Genomic DNA, 12,829 nt, shown 5'->3' with positions numbered 1-12,829 from the left:
ATCATTTATCACTGTTGCGGCGTGCAACCCGATCCATATCATTTATCATTGTTGCGGCTTGCAACCCAATCCAAATAAATATTTGTTGTGGCGTGCAACCCGATCCATATATACAATCAACAACAATCATAACAAGAGTCTCGGCAAGGGATCAATCAAGAACTACACTATCCCGGCAAGGGAATCAACAGTATAAGTAAAATACGTCCCGACAAGGGAGAAACAGCTATAACTAAACTTGTTCCAACATCTAACTATATCATCTAACACCAATACTCAACCATTAAGTAATTTCCACGAGAAGGATCATAATTATTACTCAATACAGAGAATCATCAACTTAAGCATCTGTAGTATTTTAAGAACACAATAAATCACAATTTAAGAGTCACGATCATGCTCGACACCAACGTATAGATGCTCGTCATCATGCCTATACATCGTACTCAACAAGAAACAAGTAAAAAATAGGACACAGCTCCTAATCCCTCAAGCTAAGATTAGACCAAACACTTACCTCGAACTTCCACGGCCAATTCAAGCCTCAAACACCGCTTTTCCTTTTGAATTTGGCTCCAATTCAATTGTATCTAGACATCATCGGCTTAATATCATCAATAAATGCTAAACAATCCAATTCCAATGCTTAATTATAGCTTTCCCATCGTTCTTTCCAAAAAGTCAAAAATTGACCCCGGACCCGCTTGGTCAAAACACAAGGTTCGGACCAAAACCCGATCACCCATTCACCCACGAGCCCGAATATACAATTAGTTCCAAAATTTGACCACAAAACGAGGTCTAAATCCCAAATATATAAAAAGCTCTAACTCTACCTAAATCCCTAATTTCTACCCTTAAAACATGATTTAGGCCTAGAAATCCAATGGGTGTTAATGGAAATTGAAGAAAATAAGTCTAAGATTACATACCTATGAATTGGTGGTGAAATCCCCTTTCAAAAATCACCCAATTTGGAGTTTGAAATAAGTTATGAAATTTTAATTAATTCACGATTTTGCTTCTGTTTTAAAATCACTGGACAGGCCTTCATCGCGTTCGCGATAGGCCTGTAGCGTTCGCGATGGGTTAGGCCTCAGTGACCTTCGCATTCGCGACATTGGGCTCGCGTTCGCGGAGCTTTGACCCCTCGATCCTTCGCGTTCGCGGGCCAGTGGCTGCGTTCGCGTAGAACAAAATGTGAACCCCTCCCCCAGGCCTTTATCCTTACGCGTTCGCGAGTGCCTGGACGTGTTCGCGAAGGGTAATCCCCCTTCAGCCTCGCGTTCGTGTCTCAAGCTTCGCGTTCGCGAAGAAGAAAACTGGCACCTGGGATATTTTCCTTACGCATGCGCGAGTGGGACCACGCGAACGCGAAGAACAAAATCCTTTGGCACTGAACAACAAAAACCTGCAACTTTCCATAGCTCAAAAACTTTCCGAAACTCACCCGAGCCCTCGGGGCTCCAAACCAAACATACGTACTAACTCAAAAACATCATATGAACTTATCCGTGTGATCAAATTGCCAAAATAACCTCTTAAACAACGAATTTAGCATAGACATCTAAGAAAATCTCAAAACTTTCTAAGTAGGAATTTTTTACAACTACGGGTCTGAATCACCTCAAACGACTTCCATTTCTTACCAAATTTTACAAACTCATCTTATTTCACATATATGATCTGTACCGGGCTCCAGAACCTGAATACGAGCCCGATACCATCAAATTCTAAATGCATTTCATTTCCAAAACTCATAGAAATTTCCAGAAAACAATTTTTCTTTAAAAAATTCATTTCTCGGGCTTGGGACCTCGGAATCCCATTCCGGGCATACTCCCAAGTCCCATATTTTTCCACGGACCCTCCGGGACCGTCAAATCACGGGTCCGGGTCCGTTTACCCAAAATGTTGACCGAAGTCAACTTAAATCCATTTTAAGTCAAAATTTCAACATTTTCATAGATTTTCACATAATAGCTTTCCGGCTACGCTCCCGGACTACGCACGCAAATCGAGGTGATGCTGAAAGAGGTCTTTAAGGCCGCGGAACGCAGAATTCATTTTAAAAACAAGTGATGACCTTTTGGGTCATCACAGGTTAATGGGTTCATCATACCATTTTTCAAATCTACATTGATTTCTGTCCTACCAACGGGGATTATAACACAACACTATTAATTAACATGTTATATAAAAAATATTAACAAACATTTTTTTCCAAAACAATAACTTACAAGTTGTTGACATATCCAGCGTCTACGCCCGACATTACTATTTGACCAACATGGCTTCAAAATAGCACGTTTTCCACAATAACACCTTGGTACGTCATTGCGTCCAGACATTTCGTAATGCAAGAAAAATGAAAACTTTATGGAAAGTTTTTCTATTCGTTTTGGTTAAGCGCAAATAATAACTTTATAGACAAGAAAAAACACATAACGCATATTGGTGGCGCGCTATGTTTTGCGTGATAAAGATTCTTTAGGGTACAAAATAGCTTTAGAGCCTTTTCAGGTCGACAAGACAATACACAACGCGGTATTTCGTGGTGCTATGTTTCGCGTGATAATGATTCTTTAGGGTACTATACAGTTTTTCCAGAACAACAGCTTTTTCAAGTCGACAAGACAATACACATAACGCATATTGGTGGCGCGCTATGCTGCGCATGATAATGATTCTTTCGGGTATAAGACAGCTTCTTAAACTGAACCAAGCCATCTGTATTCCAAGACCATTTGAATAAACAATATCCATTTAAAAATGCCACTAATATTTAATAAGTGGTTCAAAAAAAGGCAAAAGGATGAAGGTAGTTCAATAGATCCCCATGGAACACGTCTTGACACTATTGATCCCTACCTTGAAAAAAATATGCTAGGTTGCTACACTGACTTGGTTAATGACAAGTGGTATAATATTCTAGAAAATAAGCCTATCAATATACACACTGATCTCAAAGTTGTAGGGCACATTATTAAGGGCAAGGCGCATTCTACAAAGCCTGAAGGTATGCAAATTTGGGGCAAAAAACTACAATGGGTTCCCCTTTACTCAAAACGATGTTATTATGAAGTACTATGTCGCTGGCATGGGCTTGTTGTGCCACAAGCATTGTCTGTAACCTTCCAAAAAAACACACACAAAGATGAACCAGAAGTGATTCGGCATTTGATGAAGGAGATTCTAGAGATAGAAAATGCACTAGATGTTCATCATGCAATGGATGATCTTAAGTTACTGGGAGGAACGGAGGATCGGTACTGGGATTTATTAGAAAATGATAAATTGCATAGAGACAATGATTATCCTATTTTCCTAACAGTTGTCGAGTGGGAGGGACTACCTAAGTTTCTACCACATACGTTGGACATAGGAGTCTCATATTGTTGTATAAATCAAGCAAGTGGTCCTATTGATGATAGCGATGAAATGCGAGAAATGTGTGTCAACTAGGGCCTAGATTACGATGCCCTCGGTCCCGAAGGGTACGTACACGATGTTGATGAAGAAGATGAAGACAATGATAATGAAATAGTGCCAGACAGGGACGATAATAGCCAATGACAATTGTTTTTCTTGGGGTGTATGTTAAATTGTTGTACTGAAGTATTAATGCTAAATATCAACTAGATTTAACCACAATGGAAACATAATTTTATTTCATACATTTTGCAAGTTGAACATGTACATACACTTATTACAACAAATTACTGCAACAAAATACTACGTGCATCCTTCATAACTGGGAACATTGGATGAACTTCCACCGGGAGCTGAATTACCACCACTACCTAAACCAGCTGAAGGACATTCACGATGGTCGTGTCCTGTTTGCGAGCACATGCCACATTTACGCGCATAAACGGTATCACCAACATCCATTTGGTTCTGTATACGCGTTCTTTTTTGCACTTGTCGTTAACGCACATACTCTTTGTTACACACCATTTTAAATGGTTCCGGCGGCCAATAATGCTCAGCACTCACTAGTTGCAACTGTCCACTATAGGGGTTTAAGTATGCAACAACACTATATTCTTTATCAACGTACCTGGTTGCTGTGAAACCTGTACGTTGAAAGAACTTCATGGCATATGAGCAATGCATGTGGTAGATGGACCATTTCCCATAGGAGCATAACCTTCTGTCTTCATTGACGATGTGTGCATTATTCCTCCGGTGTGATGGATAGTGGTACGAACTTCAAAAATATTTCGCTCGTTGCAATATTGCAAAAATGAATACCACTGTGCTAGCTTCCTGTATTTATCAATCTTTTCATGGTATTGGTATGAATTCAACACCCCTTTCAGTCAATGAGGATGCACCTCTAGACCTTTCAACAAACCTCTCCGCCATCTGCTTGAATGACATCCGCACTATGACAGTGACAGGCAATCCATGTGCAGACTTCAATAACCCGTTGAAAGACTCTGACACATTTGTAGTTAGGATTCCCCATCTTCTACCACTATCCGCATGCAATGTCCACTTGTTAAGCTCATGTCGCATCAACCAAGTATAGGCTCTTTGGTCTTCCTGCTTGATCAATTCCATTTGTCTCCTGAATTTACACTCTTGGTGATCAGTTACAGCCATCCACATTAAATCATGCAAGTCCTTATTTGGATGAGCCCTCTGGAAGTTGTTCTTCAGGTGCCTCACACAGTAACAGTGATAGGCATACGGTTCCTGCCATGCACGCAAATTCTGTACAGAACTTAAAATATCGCCATGACGATCAGATATTAGACAAATAATTGAACGTTGATTGACAATGTGCTCCTTCAAGTAGTTCAAAAATAATGTCCACGTCTTTTGGCTTTTATTGGCACAAATAGCAAATGCTAGGGGAAATATACTTCCATTAGCATCTACTGCAACGTCGATCAACAACTTAGTATCATACTTTACATAGACATGAGTGTCGTCTATGGATATTACCTGCCGGCAATGCATAAAACCATCAGTGGCTGAATATGTGTTCTGATATTCATGGACTCTGCTCAAGCTTCCATTCAACAATAGTCCCGGGGTTAAAGTGTTGTAGTGCGGCCGTGTACCTGGGTAGAGATGCAAAGGACTTATCCCACTTACCATAAACAATTTCAAACGCACGTTTGCGCTCGAGAAATGTCTTTCTTTTGGTAATGGTACACCTATATACCTGGTGGACAGATGTTATACACTCTTTGATCTTGTACCTTATGGACTCTTCAATGTGTGGAATCAAGACAAGAGAAATCAAGTCAACATTCAAGTTAAAATGATTCCCACTGAATGTGTCCATTTCACAATTGTGGGTGCCAATGTATTTACCCACAACTCATATATTTGTTTTCTGCTTCCTCGCACGCAGCATCCAATTACAACCCTTAAACCATCTATGACAAATAACATTGTATACATCTGGAGATGACTCATGAGCCACCATCTCACAACACTCTTTTATGTTGTACATTCACACGGCCCTCCTTAGGCGCGCTTTATTAGGAAAAAGCATGCCCTTTGACAGCATTGTTACTCTAGATTCATCCCACATTGATATCCGAATTTCGTCAAGATCCCTTGTAAGGGCATCCACATCCGGCATACTTGGCAAATTATCAAGGTAGGGAATCTCCCTTAAATGAAACAGCACGTGGGACTCGTATACTCTTGGTCTAACGGGAAGTGGAGCATGCTCCCTCGTCAAATCAGGTTCAGCATTTTCTTCCTCTTCATCGTCACCCTCATCAGGAAAGGGTGTGTCATCTCCAGACTCATCAGTATTGTTGCCATAATCACTATTCACTTCCTGACTCTGCGCATCTGCTAGATCCCGATTAAATATATCGTCTTCGGGCAATTGAGTAAGGATCGGACCTTCAAGTTGCTCGTTTTCACTGCACAACCAATAAAATAATGAATTTGTCAAATTGCCCAAACTTTACATATAGTGTTATGACATAACGAACAAATATTTCAGAAGACTTGAAGGATCCTAAATGGATTTTTACATAATCCTGAAACTCTTTAAATAGGGAAAAAACCAGTCACGGGGTACAATTATTTGAGGTATAACGCCTTATATATGAGTGTTATACCCAGTTAAATTATTGGTGTGTCGATTAAGCCCCGATGAATTATTTGTGAGCCCAATACTTATATATAACACGGTATTGCACCGCGCTATACTTTAACGGCAAACGTGTCGTTAAGGTATAGCGCGATGCAATACCATGCTATATATATTATAGTGCCCAATGTCGCGATGCAATACCATGCTATATATATTATAGTGCCCAATGTCGTTAAGGTATAGCACGGTGCAATACCGCGCTATATATATTATGGTGCCCAATTTTTTCCCCACCTGGTTCTTTGACACTTTAGTTCCGGACTCCTAAAAGATTAGTCCGAGTAATTGTGATGCATTATTATCCTTGCAGTTGCTTGTAGCTAGGCAAATGTCCTTGACAAGCTTTTCTCACCATGTCATGGATAATGGAGCCTAATCACTTGAAAAGGACAAGTCACATAAATAGTTGTGCCAGAAATTAACCGCAATTACTGGGTATAGAGCAAAGATGCTGGACCATATTATAAAGCATTTACTTCGTACGCCTCACAGAGAAAACTAGTTGTCCTTGAGAATATATAGTGCTCGAAGTATCTTCGTTTAGTATTATAAAATATTGTTTTGGGTTTCTAACCGTGTCCACAATACATGGAATGGTAGGACAAAAACGTTGAATGGAAAAAGAAACAAAAAGCAAGCAAACCCAAGCACGCAATCCAGGAATGGGCAAAACAGAAAATAAGAAAGAAAAACAGGTCAAACATTGATCTCTACGTTAGCACATTCATTATCTTGAAACAAATCTATGGAGGTTCATACCAGCTGCAGCAACATTAGTTTCCAATTCCAACCACAGATCTGAAACATTAAATACCCTTGCAGTGACATTATCCCTTTCTCAAAACCATATCCAGTTTTGTTGTAAGTAGTTCATTCCTGAACACTGGAAAACCAACGGATGTCACATTAAATTATACAATTTCAAGGGCAGGGAAGCAATTATGGGAGGTAATCGGAAGAGTCCGGGCATTAACAGCCGTCCGAAGTGTCATATTGATAAGCAAGTCAATAGAATACATTCCATAATTTTTGTTATTTTTGAATATTTCGTTGCTATGTCTTCATGCACCACTAGCATATAGGCGTGTCCACTCCTTGGCTGGATCATTGAAGAAAAAGGAAACTCAAATCAAAGGAGTGAACGCATATCAATTTGCATAACCAGGAGATGTTAAGAGGCAGTAAATAGAAAGACCAGAATACAAACTACCCGTTTCAACAGCTTCAGCCTCATTTGACTTCCAGTGCTTTGCAATGTTTTCAGAGAGTGGATCATCCGGGTTTGGAGCACTCAAAAGTGCTTGAATGCTGAAACGAGAGTAAAAAAACTTAAACTTCTAATAACTAAAACGCTCAAGTTAGGTGCTCATTTTCACAGTATTCATCAATCTTGCATCTTACGGAGTGTACCTAGAAAGATGAGAAAACTATTTCAAAACATGATACAATATTTAATACCTCAAAAGTACAGTACGGATCTGAAGTGCAGGACTCCACTTGTCTTTAAGAATATCAAGACATATCCTTCCAAGCTTCACAACAATGGCATACATAAGCAAGGTATTTTCTGGCTTATATCCACGTGTAATAGAGTTGAAAAAGATTACAAACCTTATCAATGTTAGGATGGTAGATTTTGGTGAGGAATCGAACCTGTTAGGATTCAAGTTGATCAATGATACAGACGTTATACAAATAGCAAAACTTCATAAACATGTTAAACACATAAAGAAAAAGAAATATGCACAGGCAAATAACATCAGCAACTATTAAGATCGAGGCTACACATATTTAAGATAAGTCTATAATCGTTTGAGAAGTAAGCTTCCTGCAACTACTAAGTGACACCAGGTGCTTCATCTAGAAACCTGTTAAAGAAGTGGACCCAAGGCCTAACTCAACCCCAAAAGTTAGCTCATGGGTGAGGATTGTTCAAGACTATTTAAAGAAGCACATGACCCCCCCCCCCCCCCACACACACACACACACACGGCCCAAGACATGTGGAGCATGGAAAATATATGATGGATCCCCAACATCGGGTAAACAATGATATTGAAGTGCTCTAATACCATGTTAAAGAAACGGACCTTGGGCCTAAGTCAATCCCAAAAACTAGCTCATGATGTGACGATTGCCCAAGACCACTTAAAGAAGCACATAAACCCAGACCCACCCAATGTCGGATCCAACAAAACCGATTATGAAAAGCACCCAAGAAAAGTTGCAAAATTTCACCCCGATAGTATTCCCAGATTTAGTATCTTTATGCATCTACTAAATGCCTTGCTTTTGCTATAATTCCAAACATTTGCGGGAGTAGGGAATTAGTATTTTAAGGCATGAGTACCTGCAGGCCAGAACCAATGTCATGAGATCCTTTATCTTCAATTATCCAACTGCCCCTAAGAGAACTAGTATAAGCCTGAATGCCAACTAAGCATAATATATCCAACAAATCCTCAAAGAGACATACCCCCATCAATCACTGTCCTAAGTCAATTCATTTTTATTTAATTATCTAAAAAAACAGCCACCAGGATGCTAATTTTTTTTTTGGTTGAAAAGTCTACTCCCAAACAATAAATCTCATCACCATTCTACTTAATGCCTGAACCAAAGATGCACCATAAAGCTATGCTGCTCGGACTCTCCGAAAATGTGTGCATGTTGGATCCTCCAAAAGTAGTGCATTTTTGGAGGATCTGACACGGGTGCAGCTACATTTTCGGAGAGCCCGAGCAATATAGCCATAAAGTACAACTGGAATTCCAAGAGAACTAACTGAGATGGCCGTAAATGTAAGTTAAATAAAATAGTGTTTGCGTAGTTCAGAACAAAGCATCTTTCTTTATAAGTTTAATAGAAACCACTGATACAAACAACTGTGGCCAAATGTTGACAAAAGTGTGAATAATATCACAGGCAACACATTAGTAGATAAATAAAACAATACTAATACTAAAACCTTTGTTGCTCTACGTCACTTTTGATTAACATGCCAAGCAAGTTGACTGAAGGGGACCGCTTCCTCTACTCCTCCGTCGAGGAACCGTTCTCAAGGGAAGCAAGCGATGTCGTAATGGTAGGAGGTCAGAGAGAACAAAAAGAGGTCCCATCTCATTACTTACAGATAAAACTCTTAAGCGTAGCTTTTACCAATATAAAGATATTCCATTTTATCAATCAAAAATAAAAAATCAAACAGAAGGATCCTATTCCAAATAAGAATGACTATCTCTCACATTTTGAATAAGGATGAGCGTCTTTAAACTGGAGGTGCCAGTTGGCTTGATTTCAAAGATTGATAGAGAGAGAGGGAGGGAGGGGGGGAGGAGTTTCCTAGAACCTAGATCAAGTTTTTAGGTGAAGTTTTGCAATAGTATTTGTACATCGCCACTACCACATAGAAACAGATTCTAAACATCAGAAAATTTTGATCATTAGTATTTTAATTCTTCCAGCACTAATATGTATCTTGACTCATAGTTCCAATAATACCAATATCCAGGTTGCCCAAGTATACCATTTTTACAACCCCAAAGTGCATATAAATGGAAGAATGGGACGAAAACAGTCACCTATACTAGTATTCCTAGAAAAGCAACCTCAACATGTACAAAGTTGTCAAACATGGTCGCGGATAGATAAGAGCATGTCCCTTAATATTTTGATTGTCATAAGCTTCTTTACATCTCACATCAAACTTTGTCTATTAACAAATATCATGATGAAATTACAAGGTAGCATAATTTTTTATCTTTTTTCAAGAAAAAAGGTACAAACTGCATAAACACTTCACCTAACATGTCCACTTAGGCAACAGTACAGCTATTAACATGGTAAAAGGAAGCAGCAAAGCTTTTACAACTAAGTTTCAAACCCGGAAAGGAACGTCCTGAAGTTAAAATGTAGCAACATATTGCCAGACATAAAGACAACAGACTATAACTTAAAAAGGCATAATGCCTAATATTTTCTCATTTCAAATTGAGATATAACACTCTACCAGGACAGAGGCTGGCAACATCAACAAAAAGAGAGCCAAAACATAGCTAGCAAAGGGATATCATCGAAACAAACAAAAACTACTTATGCAACAACGGCAACAGCCCAACCGACTACAAGACAAGTTTAACTGTAGCTTTATATAGGAACAGAAATCAAAGCACTATAACAACTGATCCAGCATGCGTAAGGTGACAGTTCAGGCTTGAAGAAAGATCAGTCAAAAAGAAATATTCCTTTATCCGTTATAAAGCTTTGAGATACCATTTCAAGAACGAATACTGCAGAATATCAACTGGAATTTGTCAAAACGTCCTTAATGTGTTTAAATACCTTAGGAGCGGCCATCGGGTACTCTTCAGGCAAAAAGAGTTCGAGCTTGAAGACACCTCCTACACAAAAAGGCAAGAAGAGGAACTTAGTCAAAAGAGAAACCAGGCAATCAGAACATACATTATTCAAATACAACTGTAGACATATCATCCACATTACTACCAAATAGAACAATAGCGGTAAACTGGACGAGTTAACAGAGAAGAATGTCGCATACAAACATATCAAGAAAACAGTACAAGGTGGTTGATGGGTGTCTTAACTAATACTAACCATGAGCAACATGTTTGTACTTCACACCAACATTCAATATTTTATACTAAGGACAGCCAGCTTTCTGCTATGCTCCAGAGAAATAAGACAGTTCATAACAAACTACCGGGAGTTGCGACATGTTAGACAATGAACTATATCAATTTGCCAAATGCAGCCACACATCTCACAATCAGTGTTATCAACTAGTCAAGTTAACTTTACATTCTACAGGATTAATTAGTGCAGTGATCTTAGTTAATTTTCATATTTGGTCTGTATAGCACACAGCAAATGAAAAGGTAGATAAATGCCCAAGATTTTAGAGGACAATATGGAACAAATTGGAGGGGACAGGGTTCAGTTTAGGCCAATTAAAGCTCAAGTGTGAAACCGGAAAAAACTAGCAACCACCACAGACCTTAGCTAGACAGTACATCAGTGAAGAAAACCAATTCACCACGAAGATTCAATTTAAACATATATCTGACACTCAACAAAAACAAGTAAATGATTTAAGCATATTTAACCGGTTGCAGTAAAATCTTAAAATTGGGCTCATTACCTTCATAAGGAGACTGTGTAGGACCAAGAATCATGACATTAAAGTATCGCATATTATCTTCCGATGGAGATGCACTTATTCCTGGTGCTGCACTCAAAGTGAAATGACAGTAAATCTCTCTTTTTTTGTTTTAATTAGTAACATAGCTTACATATATCAATACTAAAACTTGCTGCTTCAATAAGAAAAAGTCATACATACTGAGATCAACAATCCAAATCATTAATCATATCACCGAGTATTCCAAACTTCAATATTAAGCTCAAAAGTTCATCACAGCTAAAGGAAAAGAACAATTTAAAACAAAAAATTCGTGAAAATTACCAGGTTCGCTGAGAAGCCGTTGAGTTTCCTGTAAATTAAGCATATGAAAAAGTTATCAGTTAAATCGAAGTTATAAAAGCGATCAGTAGATCAAAAACCCTAAAGGATCGAGCGAAGAAGATGTAGATCAAAGGTTGAATAAGAAAGGACCTTGATAATTCTACGAGGAAGATTGCTGTTCGCCATTGGAATTGAATTGAAGGCTGCCTGGGTGGGTGGGGTTCTTCGGTCGCAGAGAGTTCACGCTAAGGGTTCTTAATTTTTCTAGAGAGAGAACTGGAGAATTGAGATAGTGGAGATAGTTTAAGAATTTGACCACTCTTTCTCACTAAAAATCTGAAATACATGTGTGGTACAATGGTTCAGTTGAGATTCTTATAGGGGCTATTTTATAGTTTCTACGTATAGTGGTGGACTGGTGCCAATACTAAAAGAGTTTTTATTTGATTTTTTTAATAATACTTCCAATTTATATGATACTTTTTCTTTTTTAATCAATCCCAAAAAAAATATTTTTTATTATTTAAAAATAACTTATTTTAGAATTTCTATTTTATCTATATTTTTATTTAGACCACAAATTTAAGAATTCTTATATTTTAAAAAAAATTGTGCCGAGTCAATACCACAAATTAAGACGGGGGAGTAATGCTAATAATAATAAACGAGGTGTAGTTTTTTAGCATGTTGGAGCTCTTACTTGGTTCTAGTTTTCTTGAATCCGATAGTTAAATTTATATTTCTTTTCGTTTTCTTGAGTCGAGAGTCTATCGGAAACAGCCTCTCTTTCTCCCTGGGCTCTTTATCTCTCTGGGGTAGAGATAAAGTCTGCGTACATACTACCCTTCCCAGACTTCACTTACGAGATTTTACTGGGTCGTTGTTTTTGTTATTGTTGTTGATAGTTAAATTTATAGGCATAATAAATCTTATATTTGTTTACTTATTCAAGTGATCAATATATCTAAGTCAAATAGTTTAAATCGTTCAAATATAACTTATTTATTTATTACGTGGTATTTTAGTAACTAGTTTTTAACTCAATAACATTTTGATAATACTAGTTGAATTTTGCTATTAATGTTACACGAATGATTAAATGAAGAAATGGTCATTAATAGAACATTGATGATTATGCTTTATCTTGACAAACATTTGTAGTTATTTATGGAGTTCAAGGATGATCTAACTAAAGAGATATTTCAAGTTGACCT

At 38.1% G+C, this 12,829-nt stretch overlaps 1 protein-coding gene across 1 annotated transcript; it reads right to left on the bottom strand.

The window, feature by feature from the left end:
• Window positions 1-6,836: 6,836 nt before the first annotated feature.
• LOC104214037 (ubiquitin-conjugating enzyme E2 35) lies at window positions 6,837-11,979 on the bottom strand. Its single transcript, XM_009763632.2, has 8 exons — window positions 11,766-11,979; window positions 11,616-11,643; window positions 11,292-11,378; window positions 10,475-10,533; window positions 7,745-7,786; window positions 7,592-7,665; window positions 7,344-7,441; window positions 6,837-7,232 (listed from the first exon to the last, which is right to left on the bottom strand). The coding sequence occupies exons 1-8, from the start codon at window positions 11,799-11,801 to the stop codon at window positions 7,195-7,197; spliced, it is 462 nt and encodes a 153-aa protein (XP_009761934.1). The 5' UTR covers window positions 11,802-11,979; the 3' UTR covers window positions 6,837-7,194.
• Window positions 11,980-12,829: the final 850 nt, after the last annotated feature.

Source organism: Nicotiana sylvestris, chromosome 7, assembly GCF_000393655.2.
Source record: "Nicotiana sylvestris chromosome 7, ASM39365v2, whole genome shotgun sequence".
In the NCBI taxonomy this organism is placed as follows: domain Eukaryota; kingdom Viridiplantae; phylum Streptophyta; class Magnoliopsida; order Solanales; family Solanaceae; genus Nicotiana; species Nicotiana sylvestris.
This window is presented reverse-complemented; position numbering and strand designations above follow the sequence as displayed.